General features: G+C 46.0%; 1 protein-coding gene across 9 annotated transcripts in view; it reads left to right on the top strand.

Moving 5' to 3' along the window:
- ppp1r12a (protein phosphatase 1, regulatory subunit 12A) overlaps positions 1–12,999 on the top strand; it is a 47,541-nt gene that overhangs the window by 27,502 nt on the left and 7,040 nt on the right. For 7 of the 9 annotated variants that reach the window (XM_056425278.1, XM_056425279.1, XM_056425281.1 and 4 more), the window contains exons 5-21: positions 425–569; positions 652–726; positions 908–999; positions 1,176–1,333; positions 1,808–1,899; positions 3,506–3,613; positions 4,203–4,475; positions 4,655–4,746; positions 4,980–5,093; positions 5,788–5,940; positions 6,481–6,666; positions 6,999–7,169; positions 8,578–8,668; positions 9,008–9,190; positions 9,301–9,457; positions 11,114–11,235; positions 11,377–11,442. In XM_056425278.1, coding sequence (XP_056281253.1) covers positions 425–569; positions 652–726; positions 908–999; positions 1,176–1,333; positions 1,808–1,899; positions 3,506–3,613; positions 4,203–4,475; positions 4,655–4,746; positions 4,980–5,093; positions 5,788–5,940; positions 6,481–6,666; positions 6,999–7,169; positions 8,578–8,668; positions 9,008–9,190; positions 9,301–9,457; positions 11,114–11,235; positions 11,377–11,442 — 2,278 coding nt within the window. The remainder of the gene's footprint in view (positions 1–424; positions 570–651; positions 727–907; positions 1,000–1,175; positions 1,334–1,807; positions 1,900–3,505; positions 3,614–4,202; positions 4,476–4,654; positions 4,747–4,979; positions 5,094–5,787; positions 5,941–6,480; positions 6,667–6,998; positions 7,170–8,577; positions 8,669–9,007; positions 9,191–9,300; positions 9,458–11,113; positions 11,236–11,376; positions 11,443–12,999) is intronic. The other 2 variants (XM_056425283.1, XM_056425280.1) reach the window with 2 other exon arrangements.

Genomic DNA, 12,999 nt, shown 5'->3' with positions numbered 1-12,999 from the left:
GCAGCCACCTGTGAATCTGGTCTGGGCAGCCGGCCAGCAGACTCCACAGCCATAGATATCTCTAGGATCTCTGATGTTTAGCACCACGACAGTATACAAGACGGGGATCTAAATGTTTCCCGCCGTCATGGCAGGTTTATGTGCTGAAATATTATTCTAATTTTTTTTGCCAGAACTCCTTCTGCTCTCGCTCGGCAATGACTGCGATTCTCAGATTATGTGTCCGTGTGTTTAGGGGGGAGAGGGGTGGACTGTGCATCTCATAAATCTGATCTAGGGTCACAACGCTGACGCACTTCTCTCTCGGCACCTTACGACATTAGTTTACAAAATCAAATCCAAGAAGTCCAGATTAGCATACTCTAACACACTTTGCTTTGTGTTCCCTCTCTCTCTCAATCTCCCCGCTCCGTCATTCTTGCAGGCTTTTAATCCAAACAGGGTATGATGTAAATATTAAGGACTACGATGGCTGGACTCCGCTGCATGCGGCCTCACACTGGGGCAAAGAGGAGGCGTGTAAGATACTGGTGGAGGGTCTATGCGACATGGACCTCATCAATAAAATGGTGAGGAACTGTCAAGAGTCCTGCCACTCATTTCTGTGCAATCTATACTTTAGATAACTTTTGTTTTATTTCTTTCCCTCAGGGCCAGACAGCTTTTGATGTAGCAGACGAAGATATTCTTGGAAACTTGGAAGAACTACAAAAGAAACAGAATCTGGTTAGTAGATGTGTCTGGTAATTTTATAAGGACTTATATCTGTACACGACACTGTATTGTTTTAATAGTCGAAGAAGTTCTGTCAATGTTTTTGAGAGGCCCTGATCGGTAAAGAAGAATAAGATTCACGTGTTTTCACTGTTTTATGATTGTATGCCTTGCTTCGTTTTCTTCATTCCAGCTGATCGGTGACAAGAAAGAAGTTACGAAATCTCCTTTGATTGAAACGACAACCACCGGGGACAACAACCAATCTCTGAAACCACTCAAGAGGTAAATGGCTTAATGGAGAAAAATAATCAACGGAAATGTCCCCACTAAATTAGTTTTATGATTATTAAACCAGTTACATTAAAGGCATAAGTAAAAGTTTTAATATATTATATTGTTTCTGTGACTTTGCACTCTGCTGTAGTTGTGTGCTGATGGTGTTCAAATGTGTGTTGCAGCAAAGAAACTCTGCTTCTGGAGCCGGAGAAGATCGCCCCGCACATCGAGGCCTTGGAGCCGGAGAAGGTGGACGAAGGAGAGGAGGGGAAGAAGGACGAATCGAGCTGCTCCAGTGAGGACGAGGACGACGAAGATTCAGAGTCGGAGACTGAAGCAGGTACTGTGTGTGTGTGTGTGTGTGTGTGTGTGTGTGAAGTTTGTTTTTGACTCCAGGAAATCCGGTGTGAAGACAAAGCATTCGCTTGTTGTCAGTTAATTGCATCATTCTCACAGAGCATGTTTTAACTGCAACACGTTTCCTACTTGTTTTACATTTTCAACAACTCTCTAATTCATAATATATTTTGTTCTAATTCTCTCATTAAATCACCGGAGAACTAAGTGCGTGTTTACTAAATGGAGTATTTGCAATCAAAAAAATACACAAACCCTGATTTACGGCTTCTCCATGAAACCTTCTCTGTTGCTTTGATCCCCAGATGACATGAATTCAGCAATAGTTTGTCAAAGCTTAATAGTCTTAAAATAGCTCTGTTTCTTTGAATATATCTGTCAGTGTTTGTTTGTGTGTGTGTGTGTGCGCGTCAACAACTCTCACTTTTTTGTTTTTCTTCCTTCCTGATCCCTCCAGACAAGAGCAAGCCTTCAGCATCGTTGAGCAACAGCACGACGCCCGCCCCCAACAGCAACACCGTGTCGCCTCCGACTAGCCCAACCAACCAGGTGACAACCCCCCCTTCGCCGGTAAAACAAGGTGCGACCGGGTGCACAAATGTTCGTCATCCCGCCCTGCGCACACGGCTGTCGCAGAACTGGCATAACAAAAAAAAGAAAAAGAAAAACTGGGTCTCACTCAAATTAGCAGCTGATTGGTTTTAAAAAAATGGTAAAAAGTAAATTAAATGCTGCAGCAAATCCGTGGTGTAACGACGTCACTATTCTACCCTCAAACCACTTCAAGTAGTAACTCTGTGCTCTCCGGAGACACGTCAGCGCCTCATTCTGTACACAAATCAGTGAAATTCACCGTCTATTTAGTTTATCCTCCCCCTTGAACACAAACCTAATTTCACAGTCGGCTGGCGGTTTGCGTCAATGAGTTTGCGGTTCATACTCCAGGCCATCGCAGAGATAGTTGTCCCTGCTTGTGATCTGCAGTGAGCGCACGCGGCTCACAAATGTCACGGACGCCCTGGGAATGACATTTACTACGAAACGTCGGCGGCGTTTAACCAACACGGCAACGAGCTGCACAGTTCATCGGCGGCGGAACAACGTTAACGGTTTACCCCGAAGACTTTTAGGAAGGCAGGAGGCTAGAGTGGCGAGAGAATGTGTTTTGCTTTTAGGAAGTAAACGAGGGCGTGCATGGTAGTGAGTCTGCTGCCCTCTGCTGGCAACACGAGGCCAAGCAGGGAACCCGGTGACTTTAGTCCGCTTCATAAGTCCACAGGTTTAAACAAATACTGAATGTGACATAATGGGTATAAATAATAATAATAATATGCTTTACGATTGAAGCACCTCTCTCTGTATCAAATGCAGCTCAAAGTGCTTCACAAGAGAAACAAATCCATAACGCATGGAGCAAAGGCAACTGGAAAATAATTTATAAAATAGATAATAAGTTTGGGGCTTTTTTTTAAATCTATAAACAGAAGTTGTTTGCTTGTTTTGGGACAAACAAGACATGACAGAGGCCACTTTCACTGTTGGAACAACAGTTTCCAGTGTTTTGTGTGCCCAAAGTTGACATTTAGAACTAAATCCCTGAATACAAGCCCTGAGGCTCATTCCATTAAGTCTGACATATCAGGCGATTCATCATCATTTCAAACTCTTTGCAGCCGCCAGAGGAGCTCTTCCTTTACAGCCTTCTGTCGCTCTGACTTTGCACCGTTTAGTCGACGTCCTGCAATCGGCGGCCGCCGATCCAAAGACGCTCTGGGCGTCGTTACTGCTTCTCTTTCTGCTTCTTTACTCTCAACGATCTCCTCGTCCCGTCCTGCTTTGAAGCCTCGCGCTCACACCTCACGATGTCTTCTGTCTAACAAGAGTGAGAAAAACATTAACAACATCCAGATTTTGACACTACCACATGTTTGTTGGAGCCGTCACTTATTCCAACTGGTGTGGCAGTCAGCATTGTGTGGTGTGACTACGCTTTTTTTAAAAAGAAGAAGAAGAAAAAAACTGTCCTTGCCGTAAAGTGTGTTTCTTTTGCTGCTGCTTCTGTCTTATTCTGGCTTTTTCTCTGTCAACCTCCTCCCTGCCCTCCCTTCTCTCTGCGTCTTTCCTCATCCTGGGCTCTTGTCTCGGTTGGCTTTAGCTTGATTGTATTACTCCCCTCATGCCTGTGGCGGAGCCAGGCGGTCCTGCATTGTGGCGTCAAGGCTTGCGCAAAACTGGCATTTCTCTAGTGCCCAAAAAACCCATGGTGAGGCATTGGTGAGCACCGGAGTCGTTCTCTTATCCTACATGCACCTGTGCACTGACAACGTACTCACCCCCCCCACCCCCGCTCTAACCGCCCTGGCCCGACCCGGGCGATGCTGACTTCCACTCATCAACCCCACATGGTGTTGTTGCCACTTGTAATCAACAACAAAAAACAGAAAAGGAAAAAAAAGGACTGTCCTGGTTGTGCTTTTCACCGTGTGTCTGTGTTTTGTTTACTCGCTCACGGGTTTGCATCGATTCCTAAAAAGTTATAATTTGTTGCCAGATCTGAAAACCATCAACCAAACCTTTTTGATTGCGCTACACAATTATCATATTTTGAGAATTGCATAGAATCTGAAATAACCTTTAGTCCGGTAGTTGTGGCATTGGACGTGATCTCTTAACCGGCATGCCCCGACACAAAAAACGTCCTCCTAATGGTCTCATCTTTGCAGCCAGTTTTTGACCCGATTGACGTTTGTGTTACTCACCAATACGACTAATATAACATCTTTACGCCACTTTTAATGGTTACTCTGCACACTAAGCCGCTGTCCCTTCTCCCCCCCCCCCACCCCTCTTAGCTCACTCAGCCTGCTGAAAAGGTCTCGACTAAAGTGGTGGAGGAGGAGAGGAAGGAGGAGGAGAGGAAGGAGGAGGAGAGGAAGGAGGAGGAGAGGAAGGACGAGTCTCCGGCATCGTGGCGGCTGGGTTTGAGGAAGACGGGCAGCTACGGGGCGCTAGCGGAGATCACCGCCACCAAGGAGGCTCAGCGGGAGAAGGACACGACCGGCGTGATGCGCTCGGCCTCGAGCCCTCGCCTCTCCTCCTCTCTGGACAACAAAGACAAAGAGAAGGTCAACTATTGTATAGAATACAGAAATCCAATTGTAGTCATTGTCTTTTCTTGTATTTCCCAACTTAATACAGCATGCATGTATTTGAAAAAGGAGTCCATCGTTCATCGTAAGTAAAGTTGATACGACACATCTTCCATAACGTAGGATTTCCTCTGTTTGTGTCCCTCTGTCAACAGGAAAAGGATAAAGGAACTCGTCTGGCCTACGTGGCTCCCACCATCCCCAGGAGACTGGCCAGTACTTCAGACATTGACGAGAAGGAGAACAGGTGAAGCTTCCCCTGCTGCCCACTGCTATGTGTTGCAGGCAATAGGCCTCTGCATGTTGTGTGTGTGGCCCTAAGAACGGCCTTCAGTTCGTTAAGTTGGGCAGCGATGGTTCGGGTGGATTTCCCAGAGCGTAGACTAGAGTTAAATGGGGGAAATAATCATTTGACACAGACCTGCCATCAGTGTCTGTTTGGGGAAGCCTGAGGTACGATCGAAGCTTGTGGTTCCCCAGGGACTCTACTCCTCTGATACGGAGCGGCTCGTACACCCGGCGGCGCTGGGACGACGACCTGAAGAACAGCGACGGAACCGCCTCCACCAACCGAACCCCCAGCTACCAGCGCAGGTGAGCTGCTACTGCCATGCGAAGCCGCCATCGCTCATCAGATCTCTGCTCCGTCTCATATGGTGTTCGTGCAAAGCTGTGGAACTAAATCCACTGCCATCGATAGCCGTTCACCAATCATCTGCTGTACGTTTTGTTTGGATGACGTCATTAGAGATGTGTACGCACAAGCTCGTCTCTTCCACTGCCACACGGTCTGCTGCGTGACTACCGGTCCGGTCAGGTTGCTGTGCCACTGGCTTTGCGACGCATCACTCATTGCATTTTACAAGCCGACATACCTGTCTGTGAATTTGATTTATCTTGTAGCCAGAGTTGTTTGTGGCACAAAACCTAAACATGGACTTGTGATGCATGCATGTCATATGGGGAAAAGCGCATCATATATCATAATATTTTTTTTTCTAATTCTCTCTTTAAATCACCGGAGAACTAAGTGTGTGTGTGTTTACTAAACAGAGTGTTTGCAATCAAAAAAATACACAAACTCTGATTTACGGCTTCTCCATGAAACCTTCTCTGTTCCTTTGATCTCCATATGACATGAATTCAGCCATAGTTTGTCAAAGCTTAATAGTCTTAAAATAGCTCCGTTTCTTTTACTATATCTGTCAGAGTGTGTGTGTGTGTGTGTGTGTGCGCGCGTGCCTCCACCGCTAACTTGCCTCTCTTCACCCGCCCACCCGCCTGCCAGCACGTCCCACACGCTAGCACTAGGGCGGAGCGGCAGCACGCGGGACGTGCCAGCCAAGTCTTCGTCCACCTCCAGCTTGGACCCTAACGCCTGTAACACTAAACCCTGGCAGCCGCCCTCCTCCCACTACCAGTCGTACAGCATTTACCGCAGGTACTCTAGCCGCACCCCGTGTCCCTGCTCTGCTGTAGCCCCCCCCATGTGTACCGTGTTGCATTCAATGTCCAAATGAATATCGAGAAAGAGATGCTTGTTGATCTTGATTGGAAAGTCTGCCAAGTTCGAATACTAATGTCATTGAGTATAAAACTTGTTCAGAAATGGCAAAAATATATAAAATAGCACTTCTCCTAAAGACAAAACTAACGGCCCTTTCACTATCAGTGTTTTAAGTGTGATGGTGAGTTAGGGCCATTGTAAATATATATGTAACAAATATGAGCCTGGGGGAAGGAGAGTAATATTCCAAGAAAAATTCAGGGGAAAAAATAATATTCTCTACGATTTGCGAAAATCCAAATTCGCAGCAATCTGAATACAATCCTGACTATTCCCATTTGAAGTATAATTTGATTAGGGCATCAATTGCAGACATATTAGCCTCTGTGACTTTAATCTCTTGGCTGTATTTGTGTCCAGCTCTGACTTCCTGCTGACTCTGCATGTTTCATGTCTTGACGCTTTGTCCTCCAGCGGCTCCTTTGGCAGACGATCCGAGGACCTGAGTTCCTCGACCACCTCCTCCTCTACGCCCTCCACCACCACCGCCACCACCACCACCACCACCTCATCTGTTACCTCGCCCACAGGCCACCGCAGCCTGCTCTCCAGCCTGGGCTCCTCCTCCACTCGCACTGGCTCCACCAGTCTCACCAGCAGGTACACAGTGGGCACAGCCGTCAGCCGGGCCTGAGCAGAGGGATACCTGTGAACACCTTTTCATGCACAGCGTGGAGACATTCCACGAACTTTAGAACTTTTCCTCAATTTTTAAAAACACATCTCTGGGATATTTTGCCCTTATTTGGAGCTAAAGGGGTAGTAGACGCATAGCATAAGCGTTGCATTTGATATGGGTAGAGGAATGTTACATTATCTTCACCTTCAAAGAGGCTGCCAGTGGACATGTGACTTCGCTTACAAGCAATTCAAATGGAATAATCTGTCAGGCTGAGCATGTTTCTTTCTAAAATGCTTGTGTGTGTAAACAGGTACTGGTCAGAGGAGAGTGCAGAGAGGGAAAAGGAGAAGGAGAAGGAGTCTGCTGCAGTCATCCCCACTATGAACACTGGCTCGACTACGACCAGCACGTCTACCACTACCACCAGCGCCATATCTACCACTACCACCACTGGCATTGTCACTGGTTCTGAAAGACGCAGGTAACGCGAGCGCGCCGCCTGCTGTCAATACCTTGATTATGACTTTATGACTTTATGACTTTATCTCGACACTGAAACGATATCAATCGACAACATTTAGAAAAGTACTGTGAAAACGAGAATACGGGAGGAGTCGTGGAAGCAAGAGGAGTGAATTGTTTTGCCGTAGTGTGTTCATACGTTTAAATACCCGACGGTGCCGCTGTGTTGTTTTATTCCCTTCAGGTAAATGTTATCTGGATTAGTGTTGCATTGTTTTTATTTCCTGATGCTGGATGGGGATTTTGTTTGTTTGGGTATAATTTGTAGTTTTTGTGAAGTTGCCATTTCGACGTTCAGCGTCCCATGGCATTATGTTTTTTCTCTTGACGTGTGCCCTTTAAAATGTTATTATTTGAAACTTTACTTATTGACTATATTCCTTTTAGTATGACTTTTTTTTAAACAATTGGGTAGCTTGGAGATTTGAACAAAACATTTACTGTAAGCGGCTTCCAGAAATATTGGCATGAACCGTAGAAAGCTCCCGTCGGTCAAACGGTAATCCGGATGCATTTCCTCTGTTTGAGAACAGGGTGTGTGTGTGCGTGAGATGTGTGTGATGTTCAACTCTGTACACACACACACATTAGGGAGGGGAGGAGACAGTCTGTCCTCATGTAAGACAGAGAGTGTCACAGAAAGCTTGTGTTTGCCCGAGTGGGGTCAAGTGCACGTCTTCCTGCTGCAGTGCTGAAACAAGCCACCTGTCGGGGGGGGGGCGGGGGTTCACAGCCCGGAGCGCTCCAGCGACGCTTCCTTTTAAGGAAAGTGTGCAGAAGCTGCACTTTGTTTCTCGAGGCCGAGGCTGCACTGACGCTTCAGAGGCACGCGGAGAAAGTGCTGCCTGTTGGACCCGATGCTGAACCGCTTCCTCCAGAATTTCTTTATTTACACAAAACGTACGCCTAAAAAAAACCAGCCACTTGAAAACCAACACATCGATATTTACAGAGCAGATAGACGGGGAACTGAACCGTGATCTCTGCTCTCTTCAAAGACGAGACTCCATTGACAAAAATAAAGTCATTACCTGCGGAACAAAGGAAGGCTGGTCGCCCGCTGCCGCCCTATGTTGGGTTATTTTGGGTCGTTGTGTGACTTTGAAGAATCCGAAACTCAACATTTTAAAACGCCAAAGTGACGCAACGACACTAACCGATCAAGGCAACTTATTTTTGTTCTGCGTGGTTAAACTACAGGTTGTTTCCAGTGTCGTCTGGTAGCAGAACAATTACTGCCAGACCTATTTATATAATAACCAGAAACTAATGCATTGGGTTCATTCAGTTGACCCAACCCGGCAGTCATCTGATTCTAGAGATTAGTGTCTTTTAAATAATTAACCGTGTGTGTGTGTGTGTTTCAGGTCATACCTGACGCCAGTGCGAGACGAGGAGTCAGAGTCCCAAAGGAAAGCTCGTTCCAGACAAGCTCGACAGTCAAGGAGGTCCACCCAGGTGAGTTATTACCGATATTATCACCTCTGATGTGGAAATGTGTTCCTCCATTACGCCTAAAACCAGTAAAAGGACCGCGTTCCACATGCCAGTGACTCCTCCGTGTCCCTGGTCTGCATTATGGTTGTAAAGCCACAGACTGTTCGACGTAGACGTTCTTCTCCTGCTTGTTTACACAGTTGGCGCTTAACGTCACGGTCCTGAACAAAGAGCTGCTCCTTTTACGAGCTACGTTGACGACACTAAAATGTTTCCCATTGTAAAGATCCGACTTTCTCCTCGGGGATTATTTCTAGATGATTCAAACGCTAAAGGTGGCGCGTTGCTCTCTTCTCGCAGGGCGTGACTCTGACTGACCTGCAAGAGGCCGAGAAAACATTCGACAAGAGTCGTACCCCAAAGACCCGAGAGGAGGAGAAGGAGGAGAAAGAGAAGCAGGACAAGGAGAAGCAGCAGGAGGAGAAGAAGGAGATGGAGGTGAAGGAAGACGATTACCGATCGAAGTACCGCAGCTTCGAAGAGGTACGTTTCTGCTCCGAGCTTTTGGAACGACCAATTACTGCATCGACACCGTGAACATCTGAATAGCCCCGACTCTCTCTCTCTCTCTCTCTCTCTCTCTCTCTCTCCAGAGCTACCGGCCTTCGTCTTCCTCCTCTACCTCCGCCATTTCCACAGCCTCCACCCCGTACACTAGCACCGCGTTGTCCTCCAGCTCCCTCAACCGGCCCAACAGTCTGACGGGCATCACCTCCTCCTACAGCCGCTCCTCCAGAGACACGGAAAAAGGTTGGTGCCTTTCCCGCCCAAATGCATCTCTACAGCAGCGACATGGCCAATCGAGTTCCCCATGACGGGGTGTGTTAACCCCATTCAGAGTCACTACACAGATGTTGTTGTTGTTGTTGTTGCAATAGTGTGTAGAACTTTATTCCCCTGTTACCTGTTTCTAATCAAGAACTATTTGATTATTTGTTAAATGTACACTATCGTCCAAAAGTTTGGGGTCACCCAAACCATTTTGTGTTTTCCATGAAAACTCACACTTTTATTTATCAAATTAATTTCAAAAATAAAGTCAAATCAATAATGATTTTTATTTGAAATATTAATTTTGTTCTTCAAACTTGTCGCTCAAAGGAAAGCCAGTTCTATAGCTTCTCAGCAGCATAACTGTTTTCAGCTGTGCTAGCATAAAGGGTTCTCAAGGGTTTTCTAACCCTCCGTTAGTCTTCTAAGGCGATGACACAATGTACCATTAGAACACTGGAGATAGGCCTCTATACACCTTTGTAGATATTTCATTAGAAACCAGATGTTTCCACCTAGAATAGTCATTTACCACATTAACAATGGATAGAGTGTATTTCTGATTAATCTAATGTTATTTTCGTAGAAAAATATGGACATTTCTAAGTGACCCCAACCTTTTGAACAGTCGTGGTGTGCTAACATGGTTTAAAAGCCCACTTTGGTTATCTCACCGCTGGGGAGGGACGTTTTAATTCCTCCATAATAATCTCTCAGCATATTTTAATTCCAGGGCTCTTGAGAGAACTAGACCTCTGAACCGTCTGAGACTTTCAGAGAGAAGAGGGCGCTCCTATTGGCTGTTCTTCAAATGCAGATGTGCACCTCCCTTCACATAGCGAAAGCACAATATAACAGTGCACAAAACGAGAGGGAATAAACCCAATTAAACACACATCGGTATCAGTGACGCATTTCAGAGATGGAGAGAAAACCGCGAGGTCCACGTTCTCATGGGCTCAGTCCCACACGCTGATTAAGGGCATCCACACCGAGGGGGAATTGGGTTGCATTTAAAATGATGTCACTCCTCTCTGAACAAATACATCCACGAAGCATCTCTGGGAAAATAGAAGGTCGTTTGAGTCTTTTCAGCGGAAGGAAACACTGACCTCTTTGTTCTCCAACCGACATAATAGCCGCCTCTTCTTCTCTGAACGGGAGCCAAGTGGAGTTGTTGTCCACATCGTGTCTTTTGAAGTCTTGTTTCACCTGGACTTTTCTGCTTCTCACTTTTGAATTATTCTTAGTGTGCACATGTCCTCATAGTGATCCTGTTGATGTCAAAATAGTGAGCGTCAAATAGTGCTCTCGTGAAATACTGACCAGAGGTCAAAAGCGGATGATTTATAGAGATTTACAAAAGGTGCATTTTTACTGTTTTTATATGCAAACTCCATTAAATGCACAAGACTCCCGATCGTGTTCTTTTACTGAAGAGTTGGCGACGGATTGAATAATGTAGTTCATGCTGTTTACACAGGCGTTCATCATTTTGCATCCGTTCTTCTCTTTATTTATTTAATTTTTGAAATATATTTTTTTCATCTGCTGTCATTTTGGTGTCGTGGCAGCAACATAACCGCTGTGCGTTTGGTCTCGTTAACGTGCCGTCGCTCTTCTGGAATTTGACAGAAATGGACAAAAAGGAGGAGGAGAAGGAGGGCGAGGACAAGTCCCAGCCCCGCTCCATACGGGATCGCAGGCGGCCCCGCGAGAAGAGGCGCTCCACTGGCGTCTCCTTCTGGACCCATGAGGTACGATTTCAAGGACAAACTTTTTTTGGCCTTCATAAGTATGTAAAGCGCTCTTGATGAAGCGGAGCAACAATTCATAACATATTTCTGCTCCCCTCTGATCATTTGGATGGTCGTGCTTTTTTATCTGCCTCCGTCCAGGGTGACGAAAATGACCCCGACCAGCTGTCCGGCTCGGAGGAGAGTAGCATCAAGGGAGAGCCACAGGTAACTATGCACACACACATGCACACACACATACACACACACACGCCCATACAATGGGTAGAAAGTAGCTCAAATTGAGCCATGCAGCCAGAAGTCCTATTTCTTTTCCTGCGTGGCCCCGACCTCTGTTTGATTCTCGCCCTTCCTCATTTATTGTCAATTCTGGTCCTCCCTCGTGTCGCGTGAAGTTCAGCCATCTTTGATATTCGCTCCTCTACTCAGCATGAACTACATTATTCAATCCGTCGCCAACTCTTCAGTAAAAGTAGACGATCGGGAGTCTTGTGCATTTAATGGAGTTTGCATATAAAAACAGTAAAAATGCACCTTTTGTAAATCTCTATAAATCATCCGCTTTTGACCATCTTTGATATTCGCTCCTCTTCCCTGTGCAGCTCTGATTTCCTCGCCTCCCACGAATCTTTCCGTTGCACCGTCTGCAGCCTTTGAATTTGGTATTGTTCCCCCCCGCCGCTTCCATCTTCTGGAGATTGTCTGGTCGCCGTGGTGACCGTGCAAACGTGTGGCCTCAGCCATAGATCAGTGGGTTTTTTAAAAACATGCAGACGGACAAAGGCAAGGAAGTCTGGGTCACTGGGGTCAAACCACACACACACACGAATGAGATGTTTTCCATTTTGAAATGAGATTCAGGAGCAACGGAACGCGTCTCAACCCTCAGTTTGTGCTCTTTACTTCTTCATATGAAGTCAGCAAATAAGAATAGGCAAAAATTAACTTGATAAGACATGGACTAAGCAGCCTTGCAGTCCCAGAAAATAAACGATAAAAACTACCCATGAGCTTTTGCAACCAATTTAAATGTGTTTATCCGGTCGCACGGAAGAGCAGAAAGCCGCAGTGTTGTGGAAATATCGCTGGCTGGAGGAACATCCGGTCTGTGTTGTTGCTGCAGGAGACACTCCCACTCAGAGAGCAGGAGGCTGTAGTTTACTTGAGTACAGTCAGCTGGGATATACACACAGCTTCCAGTCTGTCAGTAGGACAGAAGAAAGGAATTATCTCCCCATAGAGATTGGACGGCATTCCTGCCCGGCAACATGGCAATCAACATGTACAAATACAGAGTTTAAGTAATGCGGAGAATACGTGTGAATTACTGGTAAAAATGTCACGAAATCGAGACCGCCCCTCTCCATCTGATGCCGGGACCCTTTTCTCACGGTAGGCCTCCTCGAGGCACTTTGCTGGCCAGGTGCTGATTCATCCAGAGAGTCTAAATAGTCTGAAAGTGGAGGTTTTTAGTTTTAAAATGCCCTCTTTCATCCTTCTGCTTTTCTATGTATATGCTTATTACAAAGGTATAAGCAGTCCTCCTGTTCATCCACCAGATGAAGACGGGTCTGCTTTCAGTTTCTGTGAAAAGATCAACAGATTGTAATTTTATTGGTAGATTATTTTTAAATGTGACCTGCCGCGTACATTTCCAATTTTCTTCCTTTCTAAGAACGTTTATTGACAGCGGAGACGGAATCTTTTTCAAACCTTTCTTTTATTAAAAATGAAAAACGCCAAATAACAAGACTTTCTCACACT

Source organism: Pseudoliparis swirei, chromosome 10, assembly GCF_029220125.1.
Source record: "Pseudoliparis swirei isolate HS2019 ecotype Mariana Trench chromosome 10, NWPU_hadal_v1, whole genome shotgun sequence".
NCBI classification, from domain to species: Eukaryota; Metazoa; Chordata; class Actinopteri; order Perciformes; family Liparidae; genus Pseudoliparis; species Pseudoliparis swirei.
Note: the sequence above shows the minus strand (reverse complement) of the source record. Positions and strands in the feature narration are given on the sequence as shown.